Source organism: Stigmatopora nigra, chromosome 5, assembly GCF_051989575.1.
Source record: "Stigmatopora nigra isolate UIUO_SnigA chromosome 5, RoL_Snig_1.1, whole genome shotgun sequence".
NCBI lineage: Eukaryota > Metazoa > Chordata > Actinopteri > Syngnathiformes > Syngnathidae > Stigmatopora > Stigmatopora nigra.
In genome coordinates, this window is record NC_135512.1 from 15,512,121 (window position 1) to 15,536,691 (window position 24,571).

The 24,571-nt window shown below is 40.4% G+C and overlaps 1 protein-coding gene and 1 long non-coding RNA gene across 4 annotated transcripts; one reads left to right on the top strand and one right to left on the bottom strand.

The window, feature by feature from the left end:
- Positions 1-3,641: 3,641 nt before the first annotated feature.
- igfbp1a (insulin-like growth factor binding protein 1a) lies at positions 3,642-6,655 on the bottom strand. The gene is made up of 4 exons (XM_077717136.1): positions 6,077-6,655; positions 5,745-5,914; positions 5,381-5,509; positions 3,642-4,905 (listed from the first exon to the last, which is right to left on the bottom strand). Exons 1-4 carry the CDS (start codon positions 6,459-6,461, stop codon positions 4,795-4,797), a joined length of 795 nt encoding a protein of 264 aa, XP_077573262.1. The 5' UTR covers positions 6,462-6,655; the 3' UTR covers positions 3,642-4,794.
- On the top strand, positions 6,070-17,824 carry LOC144196729 (uncharacterized). 3 transcript variants are annotated; one of them, XR_013326374.1, is made up of 5 exons: positions 6,070-7,746; positions 10,151-10,346; positions 12,994-13,029; positions 15,653-15,968; positions 16,032-17,824. It is a non-coding gene; the product is annotated as an uncharacterized LOC144196729 (long non-coding RNA). The 3 variants fall into 3 exon arrangements; XR_013326372.1 differs by having other exon boundaries at positions 10,151-13,029; XR_013326373.1 differs by lacking the exon at positions 12,994-13,029.
- The last annotated feature ends 6,747 nt before the right edge of the window (positions 17,825-24,571 follow it).

Sequence of the window (24,571 nt, forward strand, 5' to 3'; positions counted from 1 at the left end):
ACATGCTAACTATTGTCTCTTGCAAACCCCACACTCAATCGGTCTCCACAACAAAACAACATACCTTTAAAACACAGAGGCAAATAATCAGACAGGTCAGTTGTTGTTATCTTCAAGCCAACTTTTACTGAAATGCCTGAAGATGCCCCCGCGTATCAACTACATGAGCCCAGACATAAAAAATCGAATACCCATCCATACCCTTGCTATTTGGCTGGAGGCATCAATAATCGAAGAATGATAAACACCCAATCCCAAAACTATTTTTACATCACACATGCACTCATTATAACTTAACTCACTTTACCCTGTCACACTTGCCTCCGACCACCTCCCCATCCTCCTGACAGTCACCCACTCAGTGCCGGCCAGAGTGTGAGAAGGCCGACTAGTGTGGAACTGGAAAGGAGCAAACTGGACAGGATTCACAGACGCAATTGAGGAGAAACTAAGGAACTACCCCGAGCACACTACTGTCAAATAAGACGCACAGTGGCTGGAAACAGCGATCATGAAGGCGGCGTATGCTAACATCGGCCTGAAGAAGGCTGGACAAGGTGGTGGACTATGGATGGGGGCCGAAGTAGATGGAGCTATTCGCCGCCGTGACGCCCTGAAACAAGACCGGCATCTCCATGCTGATGAATACCACCAAGCCGAAAAAGATGTTGCTGTGAAAATACGCGAGAGAAAACTAGGGATCTGGAAACGCAAAGTCCTGGAGGTAAAGGGGACAGCAGACATGTGGAGCCTACTTCGAAAGCTGGAAGAGGGACAGGGGGACTCGAAAGACAAGATCCTTTTGGTTGACGGACAACCCCGAATCTCGGCTCTGAACAAAGCAAATGCCTTCAAAGCCGCGTACCAGGCCACGAGCAAGCTCGACATCCGAAAGGAAGACAGATGGGTTAAGGAGAGTTTCAACAAGGCCCATGTTTGTGTGTATTGAAGAGCCACTTTTAAAATAATCAAAGAAAAGAAACAACAGGGAGCAATCGCTCATTTTGGCTGTGGCATATATATATATATATATATATATATATATATATATATATATATATATATATATATATATATATATATATATATATATATATATATATATATATATATATATATATATATATATATATATATATATATATATATATATATATATATATATATATATATATATATATATATATATATATATATATATATATATATATATATATATATATATATATATATAAAAAAAATATATATATATATATATATATATATATATATATAAATGTATATGTATATGTATATATATATATATATATATATATATATATATATATATATATATATATATATATATTATTTTTTTTAATTTTTTTTATTATATAAATAACTATCCCCCACAGACAATTCAAAATGGTGTTCAGTTAGGTAAAAGGATCAGAGCCTCTTGTTATTTGCCTGCATCTGTTTTCTATCCATTCATCATCCTTCGCACCTGTTCACCAAAGCTTTTTGTCCTCATCGTACATACTGGTGCAATGCTGTCTCTTGTGTGTAAACACTTTCTCATCCACATGTCTTGTATGTGTGTCTAATCTTGTTCATTTTATTGTACTACTTCAAGATCTCATTTGCTTTCTGTCAGTATGATAGTGTACAATAACCTGTTAGAGTCTTGTTTAAGGGCACAGGACTGGTTTGACTGGGTTTCTTAGCTTCTTGTACCAGATTCCCCTATGATACCAGCACCAGCACCTAATGCACTTTAACTGCACCTGTGCATAACAAAATTGGGCATATTACCATCTCATACCTGTCAACCTCGAACCATTTGTGATCTTACCAAATTTTGTTTTCGCCCTTACATATATGTATAAATACATGGAAAATCTTACCACTTTACTTTTTTGTAAAAAATCACGAACAACAAGTAGAAAATGTATGTTTATGTGTTTATTGCTTTCAAATGAAAGTAAACATAAACAAGGGAACAGGAAACGGAAATCACATGGTGAAAGTGTTACAAAACGAAATGTTTATCATGATCTTTTTTTTTTAGCCAATCAGAGGCGCCGGTACATATATCACTTGGCAGACATGCGTTTCCGGGAAGAAACAATGGCGGATGGTGAAAAATGGCTAGAAAGTGCCTTAATTTATTTTTTTTTCTCAAAATCACCGTTTAGCGTACCATTTTCATGTGTACAGCGTACCAATATAAAAATGGGCTTTCAGTTGTACCAATTACGGCGAGAACGTACCAGTTGACAGGTATGCCATCTGCATTATATACTTTACTGTGAGAAGTAACCCTAGGTTTGGTGGTGGTAAGTTGTGGAGAAGAGAGAAAATGTGATGCACACTGGGGCATGACACCAAAAATGGCAAATGTCATTTAAAATTTTCCATTTAAAGCAACCTTTTTCATTTTGATTGTTGTTTTTGTTTCTTTGATCCAAGCGGTATGTATGATCTAACCCAATAAGTCTGTACAAAGAGGACAAGGCACCAAATATTTTTGTATTGACACAAGTGGTAGGGGGTCTGAGGGAGGAGACCCATTGATGTCAAAAGAGCGTCCGCCCAAAGGTTTCCCGATAACCCCTTTAAATACTTAAACATTAAACGGGCTGCCATTGCAAAATGTTACCTAGTGGTTCGGTAGCACGTTTTCAACCTACCCTGTTGGTGCTATGTTCGAAATATACAAAGACATGATGTCAAGGGAGTAAAATGAATAAAAATAATTAAGCCGTTTCCTCCCTAATAATTGTGAGTGTTTTTTATTCATATAATTTCCTGGCCACTTCATGTACATTATTTATTATTTTTCTAAAATACGTTGATACAAACTGATGAATATTCATCATGAATTTGTCGGCGACTCAAACATAGTCCACACTAATAACTCATGGAAGGTTGGGGAATGAAATCACTACTTAATGATCTATTTGTAATACGCAATTATCCTCTTGTTCATTACCATTACTGCCTTTAGGTCTAATGATTTAATCAGCAAGTCACTATGATCATGGTGCCAACTTGCCTCCAAGACAGCCCTAGACATTTCATTTTTTTTCCAGCTTGTCATGTAAAGGATATCTAATGAACAGTTTTAATTTCAGGTTAATTCTTCTGAGTTTTATTTTAAACTGAAGGAAGTTGCAAGCAGAGCAACATGACCTCACCTCACCTACCTCATCCAAGGAATTATTTTCATTTAGAATTTAAATAGCATTTTTTGATTTGTTTGGTTTTGAATAAATAGTGAGCACATTTTAAGATATCAATATTTGCTCATGTCTCCATGTAATTTTCACTACTTCATAAGAAAAAAGTTTACTCGGCATTTGGGATACTGCTGGCATTTTCTCTTAATGCAATCAGGCAACCCAAAGTGTCGGAACGTGTCAATAAGAATAAAGGAAGGTTTACATTTTTAAAGTTTAAAAATAAATCTGTTGGTGCCAGGCAGGCTGGCAGTGGGGAAAAGAGGTTGTAGAAAATTCCTCTGCCACGACTAGAGCAAACAGAGCAGGTCAAAAGGTAGTGCACAGCTGAACGTCCTTGGCAAACTTTCTAAAGTTAGATGAGGACCTCCTCCTGAATTCCACTAATAACATTCTTACAAACACACTCGATATAGAAACTGGGGATAAGTAATGTTTTTATTAAATATATCACCTTTTCTTACATTACATCTGACTTACAAAAGTGAGCGAGCAGTTAGTCTCTTTGGAATAGATATAAACAATACTCTCCAACAGCAGCATGTAGACCAGAACAGAGGCGCCACTTGTGAACCACAATATGGTTTAACTGTGGGACTTCTTAATGTGGTCATGTGTTCTTAAATAGAGAGAACAGCAACATAGAAGGTAGAATAACACATTTTGTTGATAGACACATAAACAAAATTGAGAGAGGACACAAATACTAGAGGTAGGTTAATGTTGAAATACCCGTCTGAGTGGAGGTGCATTTACTAGACACCAACCTGTCATACGATCTGCACCACATTGGACTGTGGGGAAAGGTTTCTGAGAGTTTGCAATGATTGAAATCAGTCATTTTAGTCACATTTAGTCACCCAAAACAGCTGATGGTGATTCACATAAAAGAATGAATGACTGACATTTAAATGACAGCAATGTGAAACAAAGAGATCAAGGACAGTGATGGAGAGAGAAAGAGGGGGAGACAGAGGTAGAGTGAGAGAGAGGGAGAGAGAGGGAGAGAGGGGGAGAGAGAGAGAGAGAGAGAGAGAGAGAGAGAGAGAGAGAGAGAGAAAGAAAGAGAGAGAGAGAGAAAGAGAGAAAGAGAGAGAGGAGAAAAAACAATAATAAATGACATTTGAACACTCAGTGCTTTCATTCTAGCTTGGTTTGTCACAAACCAAACTTCCAGACCACTAAACGGAAGAGCGAGCTTAACTCACCAATGGAGTTAGTCAGGGCCGATATAAATATATGCACATAAAACACTCGTGAAAAAAATAACTGACACAAAAATGTCATAAATATCAATAATAATTACACAAAACAGCAAAATTCAACTCAACTGAAATAAATAAAGTCTAAAGCAAATTAATCAATATTAAAATCTCCATTCAGAAAAGTAAAAAATAGATTATTTTCCTCTTCTCTTTGGGAAAGGTGTTTGAGAAGGAATGGGGTGATAGCAGTCCCAGAATGACAGTGTACCTGATTAAAACACCACCAAGGAACAGGTCAATAAATTAACAGCTATCAAAGTGGAAAATTAGTGGCTTGCTTGTTTTTCTTTGGAAGATGCCCTTCTCTTTTAAGAGCACTCTGAATCAGCTGGCAGATCGGTGGAGCCTAGAATCTTCTTGCCATTCCATGAGTTCACACACCAGCACCGTCCCCTTTGATTATCCAGAGAGGATTCACACTGAGGATAAAAGAGAAGTTTCAATATTTTTTCCCCCACTCATCTTCCTCAATGCTGGTTGTCCATCTACTCACACCTTGTGGTTGACTGTCTGACCACTAATTTAGGGTGTCTCCTGCCTTGTTCCCGTGGTTGGCTGGTATAGGCTCCAGCATCCCCCGACCCCTGTGAGGTTAAGTGCTACGTAAAATCAAATGATGATGACTATCTCACATGAAAATAGCGGGAACACCATGTTGATAACGATTTGATCATTTAAATAACTTTTTAGACAGGCATACTATTAGAAATAGTTCTCAGATGGAAGCAGTACTGTTTTTTCAACATTCACCTGCACTCTAAATATTATAAACTGGTACAAAAGGTCAATCAGAAAATAGAACACATGGAACTGTCTTTAATCTTTAACATGAAGGATGCCCAATAAATGCAGAGCGGTGTAGTCATTCTTACACCACAAACGACTCTGACCAACCTGCTTAGCTTTGTAAAGCCCGTGTTTATCACAGTTGGGGAGGTAGAATCTGGTCAGTTTGTCTCCTAATTTCTGTTGGGATTTGGCAATCTTCTCCAAGGCTCTTTGCAGCTCAATATGACAAGGACCCTGTGTGGAACAAGCGAGCAACCAAAGGGTTAAATCAAAGTGTTTTTTGTATTTGAGCGAATATCGTCTGATAGTTAGATACTACACACACTGGATTTACTTATCAACCAGTGTGCGCGCTCCACCTAGTGGCGTAAAGTAATCGTGCCTTTGCCATGTTTAAACTTTGAGCAACATATATTCTATTCAATTCACGGCGGTAGTATTCCAAAACGCGTCGAGCGTTAAAAATCACCTGTTCGACTAATTTCTTGCGGATGGCGACGAGTTTGGCCTTCATACTCTCCTGGGTGTCAGCTGCCACCTTCGGGTCGTACGGCTTGCTCTGACCGGGAAGGTAGTAAGAGAAGCCGGGGTCCGAGACCACGGCCATATTCTCCTGCTCAGCTTCTTGCTCTCCCTGATCTGGAGAAAGGACGTGAAATTTACGTGACGGGGAAGGATGGAGTAAAACATATTTTTAAAAATTAAAAATTAAAAGCACAGGGTGCAACACTAATCTTATTAGTAATCGGGCAGCATGAATTACTAGATCATGTGTCTGGGGGAGGGAGAAAAAAGGCCTACCTTGTGTCTGACTCCGAGGCTCCGGTGTCGGTTTCGGCTCCGAGCTTTCCGTGCACACAGCTTGTCCTCGAGTGAGAGAGTGCAGCGGTCGGGGGTCCCCCGGTTTCGGGGCGCACCTTAGTCCGGAGCCGCACGGGGCCGTGTAGATGCCGCACAGCTCGTCCGCTGTGAGGGCGCAGGCGGGACAGCATCCACAGCCGGGCTCCCGCAGCACCTCAGCGCACCCGGGATCCACCGGCGGACACTGGCTCAGCCTCTCCGGAGTACACGAGGAACATCGGATCGGCTCTGGCACCACCACAGGGGACCCCAGCGTCCCTGTTGCTAGTAGGAAGCACACCGCTGCCACCATGACGTGTTTCATGTCAAATCCACCAAAACGCATATTTATGCCTATACACAACAGTCCAATAATCTAAGATGATAGCAAGATAGTATAAATATTGAAAAGTAACGCGGTTTTCCCACGGTATCTTGCTCGGTTGAGGGTTTCCTTTGATTTTGGGGAAAATGTCGAAGAGTGCGTTGCGCGCAGCCCTATTTATAGCTGGCTCGTGTATGTGTGTTTGACGCATCGGCGTTATGAATGATTTCAGAAAGAAGGTGTACTGATAGCCCGGGTTCTGATTGGCCCGTCTACGTCCGGCGGCCGGCAGCTCATTTGAATACAACAATCTCGTCAATATTTATTTTGGAACACTCCGTACTTGCACGTATTATAGACGAGTGACGACACTAGCCTTTGAAGTTGCAATCAAAGACACACCAGGGTGCCGCACTTAAACAACTTTGCTCACTTCCAAATCGCCAACCACAACTAAACATCTGTGTTAAAAAACAACAACTTTTTTTAAAAGCACAATTTTACTTAATTTGCACCATTATGTTTTAACGAGGTCTAATTTGTCCAGATTTACTAATTTAATCGGTTTAAGTGATAAACGTGGGGTTTTCTGTGCGCCGATGAATGAGGCTCCTTTGTTTGTAGCTCCCCATTCATTCAACTTTTAACATCCCCTTTGGGAAGCTCAAGACAGTCATGAGGGGGAAATGAGGTTTGCGTAGGCCATTAAAAAAGGACGGGCTGGCTTTCATTTGAGATTTTTTAAAGGGTATCCGTGCAGGGAGACACTCGAGTAAAGCATAGCTGTGTAAATGATGGTCACTGATAACACCAGTTAGAACTTCGGTCTTCTACGCTGGCTATGGGGTCAAAATTCGGGTTACATCAAGAAATGTCCAGCCAAATGAGCGATTTCCTTGTTTATTATGATTTTTTTTTTAAAAAACTTGGATCGGCGCCACGTTGACCTGACGTGTCCACAGTCACGTCCTTCACGCATTCTGTTGGGGGTCGTAGTTTTTATAGCTCCCTCGGCAAATCACGTTTCGACGAGTTCCAGCCAATAATTACATCCCATGCGATGAAGTTTATTATTGAGTAAAATTGCGTCTGACTAGATACGCGTGTACTACTATAATTTTATGATCAGGCTATTTCATGGTGACTTGTGATGCAACAGGCTCATATTTGTGATTGGCTCATGCAACTGCTTTATAGGATTGCATCATCTGTCATTCAAGCTTCCTGCTCACGTGAGCTCAAATTTGTCCATATATCCCGGCTAAGTAAAGATTTCAGCATGCAGCAAATCACATGGGGAATGAAGGTATTTCACACCCACTGGCACTTGTGACATTCTTACGACCACAGATCGAAAGAAATTGGCCACCGACGAGATAAGGTTTTGCAAAGCAACAAAATAGCTGATGCTCTTCAATCAAACTTACACAAATGCTGTGAATCGCAATCAAATGAGTAATATTTATAAAGATCCAAGTGTCTCTATTTTGTTTTTGTGTTGGCTTGTATAATATAAACCAGAAAAATAATTCATTTATTAAAGCAGTACAGTGTATCCTCGATTTTTCTAAAGTTCATAAAAATGTGAGAATCCACGTTGAAACTCATAACTAGAAGCGACCTTGCTAGCAGCACTGAAAAAAGTACTCATAATAGGGGTGACCCTTTTTGCGATTTTTCGATTACCACGGCCATGCCTGGTCTGATTGGATAACTTTATTCACCCCTTATTCAGGAAATTTCGTTGTCACGGTAGCAAGAGGGTGAGGATGCAGAAACAGGAAAGGCATTTCAGACATAAATAGATAGGGAATAAGTAAGTTAATAAAATAAATACATGAATAGATATAAAAATAAATATGCGTGTTCCTGAAATATATATCAGCCATTTTTTTTGTTAAAGAGCCTGACAGCTGATGGGAGGAAGGATCTGCGGAAGTGCTCCTTCCTGGGATGAGGGTGCAGCAGTCTATTGCTGAAAGAGCTTTGAAGGGACTCCAGTCTCATGCAGGGGGTGGGAGGTGCTGTCCATGATGGACATCATCCTGGTCAGAATCCTCCGCTCTCCCACTTCCTCCACAGAGTCCAAAGGACAGCCTAGAACAGAGCTGGCCCCCCTGGCCAGCTTATTGAGCCTGTTATTGTCCTGTTAATCACAATATTTGAGGGATTACTTTACAGTGTTATATCTGCTTACAAATGCTTTAAGGAACTATCCACATTGGTCCTCTATGTGTGGAGTTTGCATGTTCTCCTCTATCTTGCGTGGGTTTTCTCCAGGTACTATGCTTTCCATATCAAGTCTCTCTCCTTCGGCGTTAGCTGCTACCGTCTGTCTCAAAGTTAAAAACTCCACACAATACTGTATACAATAAGGTCACATTTTAAGCGCCCCACTGACCAAAAAACACTTTCCCTCACTTTTAATCTATTTCCAGAACCATGGCAAATTTTCACAGAGTTCCAACACATTAGTTCCTGAAATTTACTTTCATTATAGTTTTTAGTACATCCATATTCCTTGACTGTCATCGTTTTCAGGCAGTCACTTCCAGTGCGAGTGAAAAAAGAGGCATGCTGTTACCTAAGTGTTGAGTCTTGCTATTGACCAGCTTGGCGACGAATGCCTAGTAATAAGTTTTGTGTTCACGTATGTGTGTACTCACTTACCACTGATGTCATTGTAGTATAGTCATAACAAGCCTCAGGTTTGTATCTAAAGCGCTTCTATTAGCCATGACTGTAAAATAGTGGAAAAATCAGTAAATATGGTAAGTCTATTTCTTTTCCCTGTTATAACCTTAAAATGTTTCCATTAACACGAATCAAATAGATCCCAATAAAATGATCTAATTTCTACAGGATTTGACTCACTCTTGTTTTCCCAGATTTGACCAAAAACTTAAGGGTCCCAAATTTGTTGAAATAATAATATAGATTTGAGCAACAAACCTAAGTATCCCAAATATGTTGACAAAACTCAATACTGGACGGATGCTGCTAGTCCAGGGGTGGGCAAACTGGTTCTTCTATTAGCCATGACTGTAAAATAGTGGAAAAATCAGTAAATATGGTAAGTCTATTTCTTTTCCCTGTTATAACCTTAAAATGTTTCCATTAACACGAATCAAATAGATCCCAATAAAATGATCTAATTTCTACAGGATTTGACTCACTCTTGTTTTCCCAGATTTGACCAAAAACTTAAGGGTCCCAAATTTGTTGAAATAATAATATAGATTTGAGCAACAAACCTAAGTATCCCAAATATGTTGACAAAACTCAATACTGGACGGATGCTGCTAGTCCAGGGGTGGGCAAACTGGTTCTTGAGGGGTGCTGTGGGTGGAGATTTTTGTTCCAACCAATCCAGCACACACAGTTTAACCAATGAGATTTCTGCAGAAGGCAAGAAGTTCCTGACTGGAATCCCCTAAGTGCACTTGTAAGAAACCAGATTGGAGAAAGGGTGCTCCCCTTTTGTGTTGGAAGGAAAACTTGCACCCACTGTGGCCCTTTGTGGAATAGTTTGCCTAACCCTGTCAGCTAGTCCAATGGTTAAGAATTGCAAATGTTGAACTATTATCCTTGTGTGAAGACCTTTGAATTTCATTTCTTCATTAAAAAATACACTATAACTAATAATGCTTGAGCTCAAAGTAAAATAGAAAACTCATTAATTCATTTTCCATACTGCCTCTCCTCACAAGGTTCAACACGGGAGGTGCTGGCACCTATCCCAGCTAACTACTTGCACTTGGCGGGGGACCTGAATTGGTGGACCACCAATCGAAGGGCATGTGGAAAGAGACAACCTTTCACGCTCACGCTCATGTCTAGGGGCAATTCAGAGCGTTCTACCAGCTGACCTCACAAGACTGGGGAGAAAATGTAAAGTAATCAATGGTAGGTCCGGATCTGGGATCAAACCCTCGGCCCCAGATCTTAGAACTGTGGAGCTAACGCACTAACATCTCACACACAGTGATGCTTCTAGAAAATATTTATGTCATATTACTTCAATCAGTCCTCAGATGAAATACATGTACATGCAGCCATCGAGTATGTATTATGTGAGTTTATTTGCTGCCAGGAAGGAGATACTGTATTTTCCTTGCGTATAAACCGCATTTCTCGCTCAAAAAAATTATGACTGACTCAAGGGCTTATATGTGCACAAATTAGACTTACAATGCACAAAACTGATAAGTGACAAAGACGAAATGCCACAACTCAAAACAATGCTGCCGATAGTCATTTGTTTCAAAATAGAGAAAAGATAAACAGATAAAACGCTAATAACAATTTATTTTGACGTCTATGAATACAATTCAAGAAAAAATAAACCGTATCTTGCATAAAACTCCCTCCATAAAACTCATTGGTCATTCAGGGCGCCACCGTCTTACCGTAGTTAAACATGCTCTGACTGGCCAGACGCCAGTAGCCTTGATACATGTGTTTGTACTTGTGCCTGCCATTGCTCATTCAGTGCGCCACCATTTTACCATAGTTTAAACATGCTCTGACTGGCCAGCCCCGAGTAGCCTTGTCATACCATGACATCCCAATTGTTGTTAAGGTCTTAAGGTCGATCATTGAAATATCATCCTTGATACCTGCGTAATGTGTATCCCATGCTATTATTGCACCCAGAGACTTGGTGAACACTAGACCGCTATGGACACACTTTCTGGTTTTACTGCTCACGTGACTTCTTTTCTGAAATTCACTATGTGCCGGCAATTCCCTTTATGATTATGAAATAAAACAATTGTGCTTTGATTTATTTTCTTTTTATTTCTTGTTCAAAAGTGACTATTGAATTAATATTAATGATCAAAATATCATCGAGATATTTCGGCATTAGAAGCAATATGGCTACCACACCATATTAAACGTCTGGTGAGAAAATTTTAATTTTTGTCATCAAAAAGCATCAGGTTCTCGTCAAGATAGACTTTTTTTTCTAATGGAATAATTCTTTTTTTAAAGACAGCCATATTAACTTCCTTATGATAATGATCCAAATAATGTGCAATCCAGCAGACGATTGTGACAGTGTCTCAGAAATATCACGTGGGGGGATTTCTCTCAAGATTTTACCTTCACAGTAATAGATTTGGACTCCCTATTAATTCCATGAATATGGAGGTAGACAATTCTGAATCCGGGGGTGTGTTATATTAGAGAAACTGTAAAATTCTACGATTTTAAGGCCATTTTAAGGGTGCGGCTTATATGCAAGTAAATATGGTAGTACATGAAGTCGATGATGCATGCACACCTCAAAGTTAGTTCTAAAACAAGCTTGTGCTTGAGTAACAATGATGCAATACAGCTTTTTATCAGCTTGCTGTTGATTTCAAATCTGCCAGTTACTGTATTAAATTAGCAAATTAATTGGGGTTTAAAGATTGTGAATGTTAAAGATCACAAGTTCGCATGTATTTGATTGGTTTTTGCGCTGTCAGAAGAGGGAGACAGAGTGGCAAAGCAGAACAGAGTTATCTCAGGTCAGGGACAGACCTACTTTTCATGTATGCTGCTGGATTCAAGCCCATCCCAAACCACAAAGTGAAGCCTGTGTTGTTGTTGCAAGGCTTATGTTATGGGGGATGATTAGATACGTTTCCAGCTCTTTTATATGTGACATGATGATCAAACAGTACTTGGCATTGGACATTCCTTGACTGGAATGTTTACGTTAGTCATGATTACCCGGAAACTGTCTTGTTGTCTTAGGAGTTTTTTACATTTAAGTAACTAGACACACAGAAACACAAACCCCTCAATTCCATGGCAGTGATTCAAGCGGTGCCCCTTAGAGTGTCGGAAGGGGATTACTATGACGAATGAGCGCAGTAAAAAAGTGTTGTTTGAACTCACACCCACAGAAAAAATGCACACCTGCATGACTAGTAGATTGGCTGGCTGTCTATTACTCATGTATAATAATGATTCATTTTTAGTAAGATGTTGATTGAAGCAAATATAATTGCTGGATAGATCTTATACGTTATGGTAAATTAAAGCGATCACATGTTTTTTTTATAATGCATGTTTTATTAAAAAGTGCTCTCAATTGATATTCAGGTAGTGTAAATCAGATCTATGAAAGGTTTGGGTAAATCATGTTCTTTCAGCATCTTGAAAATAAAATATGGACAACTTTTTGCATATTTTGGGGGTAAACAAAATAAAATACAGTAATACTGTCACTACCATGCAAACAAATTAACCTGGTCATTGTTATAGATTGATGCCATCAAAAAAAACATTGTTTGAGTATTTACCATGTGGATGCACACCATGTAATGTAACTGCATTGGTGGGTTCCATTCATACAAATGCATGAGGCGAATAGCCTTAACCATCAGATGTTTCCATGGCAACATCAGAAGACTATTGTTATTGCGTGAATTGTGGTTATTTTGTGCCGCAACGCCCTATGACCCTGAGGTACGCTACTGAGGATATGTCTGTAAAATCTGTGTTAAAAATTGTAATAATTCAATGAAGATCATACAAATATCTCACTTCTTTCTGATAGGGGAGAATGCGGTCTGACGACTGTGACATATGACAGGTAACGCTTTGCCTTTGGTTCCCTATATCTCAACTATCTTTCCAGTGTGTGGGATAGGAATGTTTTAATTTAGGGTTGCCAACACCCTATCATAAAATAATAATACCTCAATGGTAGCGCCAGCTGTCCTGATAAACTGGAACCCTTAAATTTTTTGGGGTTATTTTTTTGTAATTATTTGATACAAATTTGAATTAATTAGGTTTATATTTGAGTTATATATAAGCACATGAAAAATAACAATTATCCTCAATGTATTAGTATTGTAGGCAGATGAGTGCTTAGCGCATCAGGTTCACTGTCCTGGAGTCCTGGGTTCGGATCCAGGGCGGGATCCACCCAGAGTTTACATGTTCTCCCCGGACCTGCGTGGGTTTTCTTCGGTTACTATGATTTCCTCACACATTCCAATCACCTGCATGGTAGGCCTGTTGGACACTCTAAATTGCCTCTAGGCATGAGTGTGAGCGTACATGGTTGTCTGTTTCCTCGTGCCTTGCGATTGTCTTACCACCAATTCAGGGTATCCCTGACCCGTACTCGAAGTCAGCTGGGATAGGGTCCAGCACCCCTGCGCCCCTTGTGAGGAAAAAGCAGCTCAGAAAATTAATGAATATTAGTATTGTATCCTAATACTTTTTTTAAATACAGGCAGTCATCGACTTGTGACCACATTTGGTTCCGACAGACTGCTCGTATGTCAATCTGGTTGTATAATAAAGTTTTACATGCTGTATCATCTTAGAGCTATTTCAGGGATCAGGAACTGAGTATGACTTGTGGGCAAGATGTCTCTTTTGATTTGTGCATTGGGCTCTTCGCTAACCTGTAAGCTACAATGTGGAACCTGTTGAGTCCGGATTGCACCGATGGGAGCTTCACGTTGGCATATCATTGTGGTGCTGACAATAACTCTAGTGCTACCTTATTACTATATATATGTTTTTGACTCCCTTGTGGTTGGTCTTTTAAGAGCAGCGTAAACAACTGTCGTACGCAACACTCGCACTGCGCTGTCAAGACTCATGCTTCACAACTTTAGCGGATGTAATGTTGCACAGACGTAATTCTCACATGTCCATCCCACTCAATTTACTGATAAAAACAGGCCCTTAGTATCTTGCTTGCTATAGTTCTTTCTCCACTCAACGTTATCAATTTGAACTGTAATTATTACACTATAACAATTTCAATTTATATCCCATGTTAGCAGTACAGAAAATGAATATATATTTCACCAGTTGTCTTGACCATAATATCAACATGTTCAACTTTTAAACTGTCAACAATAAATGTTCATAAAAAAAATAAAATTCACCACACTAGAGTCTAGTGGAACACTAGACTCATCGCTCACGGCAGATTGGGAAACACTGCACTACTTACTGCACTTGGGTCACCCCTGTGCCCGTAGTCATATTTGTTCACTTGCCCCTTCCAAATCAAAATGGATTAGGCGTCTAAATGCCATGAATGGCAGCCCATGTGTTATCATGGAAGTAACACAAAAACTCATGCCCACAACCTAACCAAAAGTAACTTGTTAAACTCCCAAACTGGAAGTTACTCCAAATATCTCACAAAGTACAGAAAATGACACTAAAATGAGAAAGAAGTAACCCAAAATGAAATCTTTAGCTTCCATTGATCATGGCAGACGTCCAATTGACTTTTTACAATTCACACAGTTAACATGGGTTGGATATCCAATTAAAAATATGGCATTAGCAGTTCACATTAATACTCAGAAAAAGTTGTTTTCTCTTCACCTCACAAAAAATATCAATGTCTTAATAGTGCATATCAATAAATGAGGTCTGAATGGATGAAATAAAGCCACGGTCAAACTTGTTGTTGCCATTTCAATGTCAAGAAAATGTTATTTACAAGTTAGAATTTTATTTTTAAAGTGTGTTTATTCTTTAGTATGTTTCTGAATGGTGGCAGTGTATTATTGCGCACCTTTGTGTGGGAAACACAGGGAATCAGTGCTCCCATGCACCAGTTTCCATTGTGTTTTGCTTCCTTCATTTAGTCTTTCTCTGAGTGACTTTATGTTTAGCTGCAGTGCTTCCTTCTCTCATTGTGCCTCTAATGAGAAGTGAGAGGATGTCTGTCCCAGAAGGTTGCACAACGTAAATTCAACTGAATTCTCAGGAGGGTGTCAGAGAAGCCATATTGGAAGTGTTTAAAATGATAGAGTTAGAATACCTGAATATTGTCTCATGTTGACTCAGAAATGAGCAAATCCCAAATTTCAAATAATAAAATTTCGGCACTATAAAGCAATATCTGAAAATATGCCGCATTGCTCAAATGTCACATTATTTAGGAAAACATCCATTGATTAAAAATAATCTGTGTTGCCCAAAAAACAACATCAACACACAGAGAGATTCATGTCAGTCAGAGGAACCACACACAACCATCAGTCCAACTCATGTACTCTGAAACTCTAGGTAAAAATAACAGGTCTCTATATACACAAAGAAGACAAAACATAATCCACAACATTTTCCTTCTAAAGTTAAAGTGAGCCACCTTGTGTTGTAGAGCAGGGGTGGCAAACTCAGATGATCAACTCATCCAGAAGCTTGACACCGATCTCGATTATTTGATTCAGGTGTGTTGGTGGAGGGAGATATGGAAAACAGACCAGATAGCCGCTCTTGAGGACCAGAGTTGGCCACCCATGTTGTAGAGGTTCACTCAGCTGACTTTGGTGCGGGCAGGCGCGGTTTTGATTCCCGGCGGTGGCGGTATGATTGGTACTGCGTTGTTTGTCAGGCCTCAGACCAGATTGGTGGCTGTTTGCGCCTGTCACCCTATCACAGGTCCATGACTGGAGTGATGCCAGGAGCGAGTCATTAGCCGGCAAACAGTATTTAAGGCCACCAGGAACTTGACCATGCTGCTGGATCGTCTCAGTTCACTCTTAGGTACCCTCTCGTGTTTTCTCCTTGCCTGCCTTGTTGATCTACAACCTCTTGTTTTGCTCCCAGGATTCTGACCACGCTTAGCCCCACGACCAAGGATCACGGAGCATGGATCACGGACCACTGACCACGGACGACTTCGCCTTTGCCCTTGTGTCCTCCACGCTGGACTTCACGATGGACTTCATGGCTAAAGACCTTCCTTCTACTACTATCGACTCGCCTACGCTATGCCCTCTTGTGCTTGCCCGTCTCTTGGACAATTCTATTAAAGATTCGAAAGCACCAGACTCTCAGCCCTCGCCTGCTTTGGGGTCCTCCTTCCCCGATCGTAACATTGTTTGTCTCTCTGTGTGCCCTACGGCTGACTGGCGTGGTTGTAGTCTGCCTTTTTCCCGAAGATACCTGGGATGGGCTCCAGCAACCCCCTTGATCCCTTACGAGGATGGGCGGTATGGAAGATGAATGAATGAATGAAAATAGTTGAAGTGGTCAGAGTTGTCTTGAAAATCCCCACCACACCACCTGATATGGTGAGGCACGGGGATATAAGCAAGCACAAAACATTAGCATTGCACCCTTGTAGCAATCTGATTCCTGTCGCAATTTGTAACTTTTAAATCAAGCTAAAGTCAAAACTCCTAGGGCTATTTTTATTTTTTTTCTGTAATGAAATCAAGCATCAGCATCATTTTGGGTATTTAGGTCCCATGAGTGCTCCTTTATAATGGCTAAAGAGTGCTAGCACTGTGTCGTAGCAAACAGTGAATGTCTATCCGTTTAAAATTGTTAATTAGTAGTAGCATATAACATTAGATGGAATCCTATTTGTCTGTAATATCCCCAGAGTTTTTGATGAAGATTTTAAAAAGCTGTGTCAACTTAAGTATAGCAGCTGAGAGACCAGTCAAGGCAAAATTTGAATATCCATTCTATTAAAATAATGTGCACTAATCATCCAAGGTGAGACTTAAATGGCTCTTCTGGCAGCAAGGGTTTTTCTTTCTTTTTTATACCAGATTTCACATAAATGGAACCTGTATAGCTAAATAGCTAATGGTACGTTCGGAGAACAGAATACACACAGGGAATACCTATGAATGTTGTCAAAATTAAACACTTGCTCCAGTGGTTAGAAACTGAGCGCCCCAAAGTAATTTATTTTTAATGAGGAAATTTGAAGATGAAGGGGCCTTGTGGTGTAGAAGTTCACTTGACTAACTTTGGTGCGGGCAGGAGCGGGCTCGATTCCCGCTAGTGGCAGTATGATTGTGAGTGCGGATGGTCCTGTGTTCCTTAAAGTTGCCTGGCGACCAGTCTAGGGTGTAGTTTGCCTTTCGCCTGAAGTCAGCTGGGTGAGGCGCAAGCAACCCCCATAGCCCTTTTGAGGATGCGTGGTATGGAAATGAATGAATTATGAAATAAAATTAAAACATAAATAAATAAATAAGCCTGCGACCGAACTTTTCAGGGTGTTCCCCATTCCGTGCCCGTAAGGAGCTTGGATAGGCTCCAGAACCCTGCAACTCCATAATAAGGATAAGTGAAATGGATAATGAACAAATGAATAAAAAAGCTGCTTTGTTATAAAAGCCGCAAGATACAAATGGAGAGAAAAAAGTAGCGACTTATAGTGACAAAAATAAAGGGCTGTTCTCATTAATATGCACTAGAGGTGAGATCTTTAGCCTGAGCCCGAACCGACACGAACCAGCTCGGACCAAAAAATGTCAATCATTACTTTGGGTTTGAATCGGGTCGGGCATCTCTCACTTAAAAAAAAAAAGTATACTAATACGATTTGTGGTCTCTCTCACTGACTTCTTTTTTTTAAATAAAGGTAACATGGTAAGCATAATCAATCAGGTTTTTATTTTATTTTTGTGACTATTTTCATCGTAAGCTTTTTTGTGGGAAAATCGCGTAGAATTACGTAGACAAATATTTTTGTAACTTTTTTTGTAAATCTGCATTACTAAAAATATATATTTGTACTCCCTTGATTGAGTAGGATTCCAAATTCCTAAAAAGAACCATGAACCACTACAAATTAAGCAATGGAAAGAACCATTCATAAATTTTACGACGCAGACGGGGCGCAGACACTTACAGAATCCTAGCAATGTAAGAGTTCTGTTGATCGCCGATGCGATACCGTAGTGACGCAGCAGGGGCTGCGGACAATCTCGCGACATTCGTCATCTAGTGACGTCATCCAGTGACCAGCCAATCATGAATTTTACGACGCGCAGACGGGGCGCAGACACTTACAGAATCCTGCCTATCAACGACCTCCAGTCGAATAAATCTGTGTTTATGAAAATGCATACTGAAATGATGTGTGGATACTAAACTTAGGAATACTTGTTATAAAATAAATAATTTGGATACAAGAGAGAAGGCACTGTGATGTAATTGTAATTGGAGCCAAAGAGCAAGCATGCTCTGGAATACTTGTTATAAAATAAATAATTTGGATAAAACAGAGAAGGAGCTGTAATATACTGTAAAACCTCTATTTCAAAGGCATGCTGTTTTATTTATCAAACTTTCCCCCGTAGTGCCGTTCAATTAGAGGTGCCATTCAGTTAGAGGGTGCCACTCTATTTTACAACTAGCTGGTCAGAATATGCGGTAAATTTCATGGATGAAAAGAGAAACCAGTTAACATATACATATGTATTTAACAATAGGCACAAATACGTGGCAATTACTAGTAAGTAATTACAAATTCACTGGTGAAAATCAAATGACACGTCGCTGTTGTAGCTGTGCTCGTCATTCACATCACCTTTCGCATCAGCATCCAGCGTCTGAGTGAGTTCAAGTTCATTGTCACTGGCGTTGGCTCGCGTTTACTGGAGAAGTTGCAAACCAGTCTGAATCGGGCCGTCTGACCGGAAACAATGACTCTGGCAATCCTTGGAGCCGTGCAACATCCAGTTCTCGTAGAACTGTCGGACTTTGGCCTTGAATGGGGTGTTTCAGTAGGGGCCTGTTTGCATTTGGTGCAGCCTCCTGGAATCACGGCCACATCAATATGAAGCTTCTTCAATTGCTCATTGGTGACATCGCTAATGTGACAACGGTATGAATCCCAGGCAAGAAGGCGCTTGCCATCTGACTACCTTCTCAGGTTGAGAAAAACCTATTTAACTATTTTTCAAACGTTTCCCGTAATGACATTCAATTAGAGGTGCCGTTCAATTAGAGGTGCCGTTCAATTAGAGGTGCCGTTCAATTATTGGGTGCTGTTCAAATAGAGGTGCCGTTCAAATAGAGGTGCCGTTCAAATAGAGCTGCTCTTCAAATAGAGGTGCCGCTCAAATAGAGGTTTTACGGTAATTGCATTTGGAGCTGCAGAGCCAAAGCATGCTCTGAGCACGGCAAGTGAACGCGGCCCTCCTCATAATTCCCTCCGCGAATTCAAAATCTCTTTTGACTTGGAGCAAGAAGTTAAGGAAAAACTAAGAACAGGAGAATTGAAAAGAAAAACACAAGAGTGAGGTGTGGAAAAGCTTCAAATTGATTGTTGAATATGTTACATGCATTGGCTTCGTTGAATATTGTATATATAGCCCTTTGCTCTCATACGAGAGCAAAAAGACTGGCACCTCGACACCGGGCAGGCATTTAAACAATGAAATCATCAAACATCTATATTGTCATATCAAATATGTAAATGTTTATACAGTCTTGTTTGACTTAATTTTCATTACAGAAGACAGGCTTTAATTTGTTATCATAAACCACGCCCCCTCCTCCCTACTCGGGAGTCCTGACAAATGAAAGATAACATTTCGGGTTTGCTTTGGATTCGGTCCTGCAAATCCAGTTAATTCGCCAGGCTCGGGTCGGGTTGGGTCGGGCAGGACTTTGTCGGCCCGATCTTACATCTATTACGCACCCGAGAAAAATTAAAACTAATAATCACACTATAGTTGACAGCCTTCCAAAATAACAATAAATAATTATAAATGAATAACACATTTGATGACCATGTACTATAATTAAAATATTTAGAAAAGCATAAAAAGATCAAGTAGACTGTCCATCATTAAAGTTGTGGGTTGCCACAAAAACAGGAAATAGGCAACGCATAAAAATGAGCACTATATCAAAGGGTAGAAAAGCTTCCATCCAAATACAGTAATACAGGATTTTAAAAAATTACACAAAACAACATTTTCTCCAGATTGAGTTGAGCTCAAAACATCGAAACAAGCACTACTTCAGGGTGACGGTTACCTTCTACTGGCTATCTCAAAGCCTTCAGGAAACACAAGAACCAATAAATCTAGATGTTCCGACGCATTGTCTCTATTGGCAAATTCTTCATTTCTGAATCATTGTGGAAATAAGTTGGATGCTTAACTTAAAGAATAATTGTTATGATCTTCCAACTGGAGGAAGCAAGTCTAGTTCATCCCTCCTGACTGCCAGAGACAGTCCTGTAAGCACTGAATGATCCCTTGCGCATGTGCAGTGGGAATAACAATTCCAATGAAGTCACGGTACAAGGTTACATACCGTATTGGCCTAAATATAAGATGGTGTTTTTTTTGCGGTGAAATAAACCTGAAAAGTGTCAATCGTTTGAAGTTCTTCAAGGGCTAATCGTATTCGTTTGGCACCCCTGAATTTTGGTTGCTTTGGCAATTGCGCCATTGGTGCTGAGCTCCAGGTCCTCTGCGCAGGGCTCACCCGTTGGCTCCCCGGATCCCGCGATGCTGGTGCTGATGCACAGTGTGTTACCACTCAGGTGAATTTACGGCAGATTCCATCGCCTTTAACTGAGAATTTAACTCATTCAGTGGACAGGATGGCCGGGTTAGGGTTAGAAATATGTCATAACCATTGAATATCGCCCTCACATTATCATGTCCTTGTACAAAAACATATTTGTATAAAAAAAAAGAACCATCAACATCTTTGTGCGTCGAAAACCTCCCGCAAAAAATCTTCCTGTAAAGCTCCCCTATGGTGCCTCCTGAAGAATCTGCCGAAAAAGACTTGTACTCAAAGCTCCCAATAATATTTTTTTGAAAATGTATTTAAATTAAGCGAAGAGGAACTCTCTTTATTGAGTACAGTACTTAAATTATTTTTTTTTCCCATGTCGGGATTTTATTTATATATACATTACATTCTTTTCATATGCCTGTGACTTTAACATTTAACAACACTTCTTGATAATTGTACTTTTTTGTATAGACACGAAAACATGTAGTATGGTAGTTAAAATAGGGCTGATCCTACTTCACTTTTTTTTTTTATTATTGCGGCTATGCCTGTCTACATTTTCCGTGAAATTCAACTCTAACTGCTGCTGTCACGTCTTCAGGCTGCCAAGAATACATAGACCCTCTCGCCCATGTGGCTCGTTTGAGTGTCAGGGTCAATTTGATGATGTGTTCTCGCCTTTGTTCGGGGTGTTACTGGACTCGTCGACTCATTGCTCGACTTTCATCCTGCCGAGAATAGAACACCCTCCGCCTCATCTTGGAGTTCCCGGTTGGCCACTGGTGGCTGTATGTGGCCTTCATCTGGCTTTTGGGCATGCTGACGTCCTTGGCGACCATTGTTCCCATTGGGCTTCTTTTGTCGCGCCCCCTTCAGCAGTGCTGAACGGTTTCCACCTGGAGGTCTGATGCTACTATCACCGGATGCTCAAGGTCTCCCAATGGTGCGGGCTTGCTCTGGCACTTTGGGGAAACGGGGTCTTTCTGGTGAATGGCGTCCTATTATGCGTGACCCCTGCCCGTCTGGAGTTCATCATTATTCATGGCAGCTGCTTCAAGTGGGGTGCTGTCTGACAGAAAAGTACTCTTTGGGACAGTGGTCTCTGTGAAACCAGGTCAAGTATATCAACATACGGGAGCTGTGGGCATTGCACCTACTTCTCGAGAAGTGGTACCCAAAACCTGCGAGGAAGGCACATGCTTCTGCGGTGGAACAATGCTGTCATGGTATACCATATCAACCACCAAAGGGTCACCTCGTGGGCTCTTCTGTTGTATGGCTCTAGGCAACTTCTGGCGTATGCGGCCACACGTCTGGCCCGTTTGCGGTTTGCTGCTCAGCGCTTGTTCTCCCTAGGAAATTGCTCCAATTCCCTGGGTCAGGATGCGCTGGCCCAGCATTGGCGGAGGGGCCTGCTCCACGGCTTCCTGCTGCTCGGCCTGATTTGGCCTATGCTCCACCGAGTCCTTCTGGAGGGGTATATTTTCCTAATGGTGGCCTCCTTGTGGCCAGGCTGCCTGTAGTTTCCATTGTTGCACAGGCTGTGCCTTGATTAACTTTGGCATATCCCTGAAGGTGAGGTGAGGTGAATCAGGGAGAAGATTTTGGCACATCCATCCCCGGCGTCTCCGTCTGCTTGTGTAGCCACTGAGGGGACCGAATCAATGATTGGTGACTGTTGGGTTTCGACCAGACTGATGCTTTTGAATGCCGGGCACCCTTCAACCATCGGCAATATGTCTATAAGTGGAGTTTCTTACTTGAGTGGTGTGTGACAATGGGGTGGACCCAGTGTAATGTTCTGTTCAAATTTTTCTGGAATTCTTGCAGGCGCTCCATTAGAGTGGGGCTTTCCAAACCACCCTCAAGGTTTATACCACGGCAGTGTCGGCGCACAATGCCAAGGTTTCTGGTGGGTCAATAAATTGGTCTTGGTCTTCCTCAAACGGGCTCTGTGGCTCCCCCTTCGTAGGCGTCCGCATGCCCCACCGTGGGATCTACAGTTGTTACTCGAGTTGGTTTCGATATCTTTATTTCATTATGTACTAAAACAATCATGTCTAAGACTGATTACTGATTAGCATGGCAACAACACAATTTGCCTTTATACGTTTAAAGACTCTGTCAAGTAATTTAAAATAGTGACCAAAACAACAGTTTTGTCAGTGTCCATATGATGCTTGTGTACCGATGAGAAAAGAGCAAAAGAAAGTAACATCTAGTTTAATTCCAAACGCAAAACTGTACCTCGCTGAAAGAGGGCTCCCTTTCTAGGGCTTGGACTAAAACTCTCATTAGCCTGTTTTTGGATTTATATCAAGCGTGGAGGAACTATTTTCACTGTCAGTACAGTATTTAGTGTTTGCATTTATGTATATAAATATATAGATTAAAATTGAATATTTATACATTACTGTCTTTTTATATGTAATATTTAATAAATATAAATATTTTGACAATTGTACTTGTATATATGTATAGGGGCAAAAACAGGTAATATAGTAGTAATAATGGGGGTTATCTTACTTTGCGGTTTTTCGTTTATTGTGGTCATGATTGGTCTGCATTAACTGCGACATTCGAGGGATTACTGGAGTGGTGCTTTTGATTTTTTTCAGTTTCACAATTACGGCACGACAGCCGGGTGGTAAGCTTGTTGGTCTCACAGTTCTGGGGTCCTGGGTTCAATCCTATTATCCCCAGGCTTGCGTGGGTTTTCTCCTGGTACTCCAGTTTCCTCCCACATCCCAAAAACATGCAATGTCGGAAAGTTGAACACTCTCAATTGCTCCTAGCTATGAGTGTGAGCACCGATGGTTCTCATTCTCCTTGTACCGTGCGATTGGCTGGTCACATATTCAGGGTGCCTCCTGCCCTAGTCAGCTCGCATAAGCTCCAGCACCACCCAATACCCTTGTGAGGATAAGCGCTTTAGAAAAATGAAAGAAACAATGAAAAAAAAGTACTAATGGCGGTCTGCTCATTTCTGAAAGATATTAAGGGATTTCCTGTGTGCTTTATGAAGTCTGGACAAGGATGTCAAATTCCATCTGTTAATCAATTTAGAAGAGGCCAAACATTCAAGAAGAGTAGGAAACAGTCAGCTGTGGTCTTACACAACATTGAGTTCATTGACCCACTGTTTTTGGACTGATATGCCTTGAGGAAAAACACAACATACAGTAGAGAGAATAACACTCTTACACTAGGGAAATCGTTGATTACAAAGTATTTAGTAGAAGGATGTTTATCTCTGCTAATCAAAAAAGGATATTTTGTTTGCGGTAGATATTAAAATGCAACAAACAGTGGTTCTTCAACAATTTAAAGTGTTTTCACTTTGTTTGTTGATTTGTTTATACAATGTTTATCACAGAGGCTATTTACTTATCTCAGAGCTGTTCTTCCCCTTTTCTCCCAATAAGATTGTAACGCATGGTTAGGTAAAAGAAGTTACTGTAAAAACGAGTATTATCTTAGTGGTACCCCTAATAATGATATTAATTGATTACAGCAGTGATTTCATAATTTTTTTAAGGGCCAAATTTTAAATTGAAACGTGGTCATTTGTTCCGCCATTCTTAATTCCCCACTACTACTTCCGAAAACCTTTAAAAATGACAAAAGTATAATAGTTTTGTATGAAATACTTGCTAAATACAAAAAAGAAAATGATTTACTAAACTATTAAAATTAATAACACATGAAAATACCTTTTCCATTGGGGTGGATAGGCAAGGCAAACGTTTAGCAGTTGAGTGAATAATGTACAAACAAGTAAATTTGACATGTTAAAGTGTTTAATTTCCACCCCAAAAACGATCGCCTGTTGGTGATGTGGAACTAGTTTTGATGGGATGTAT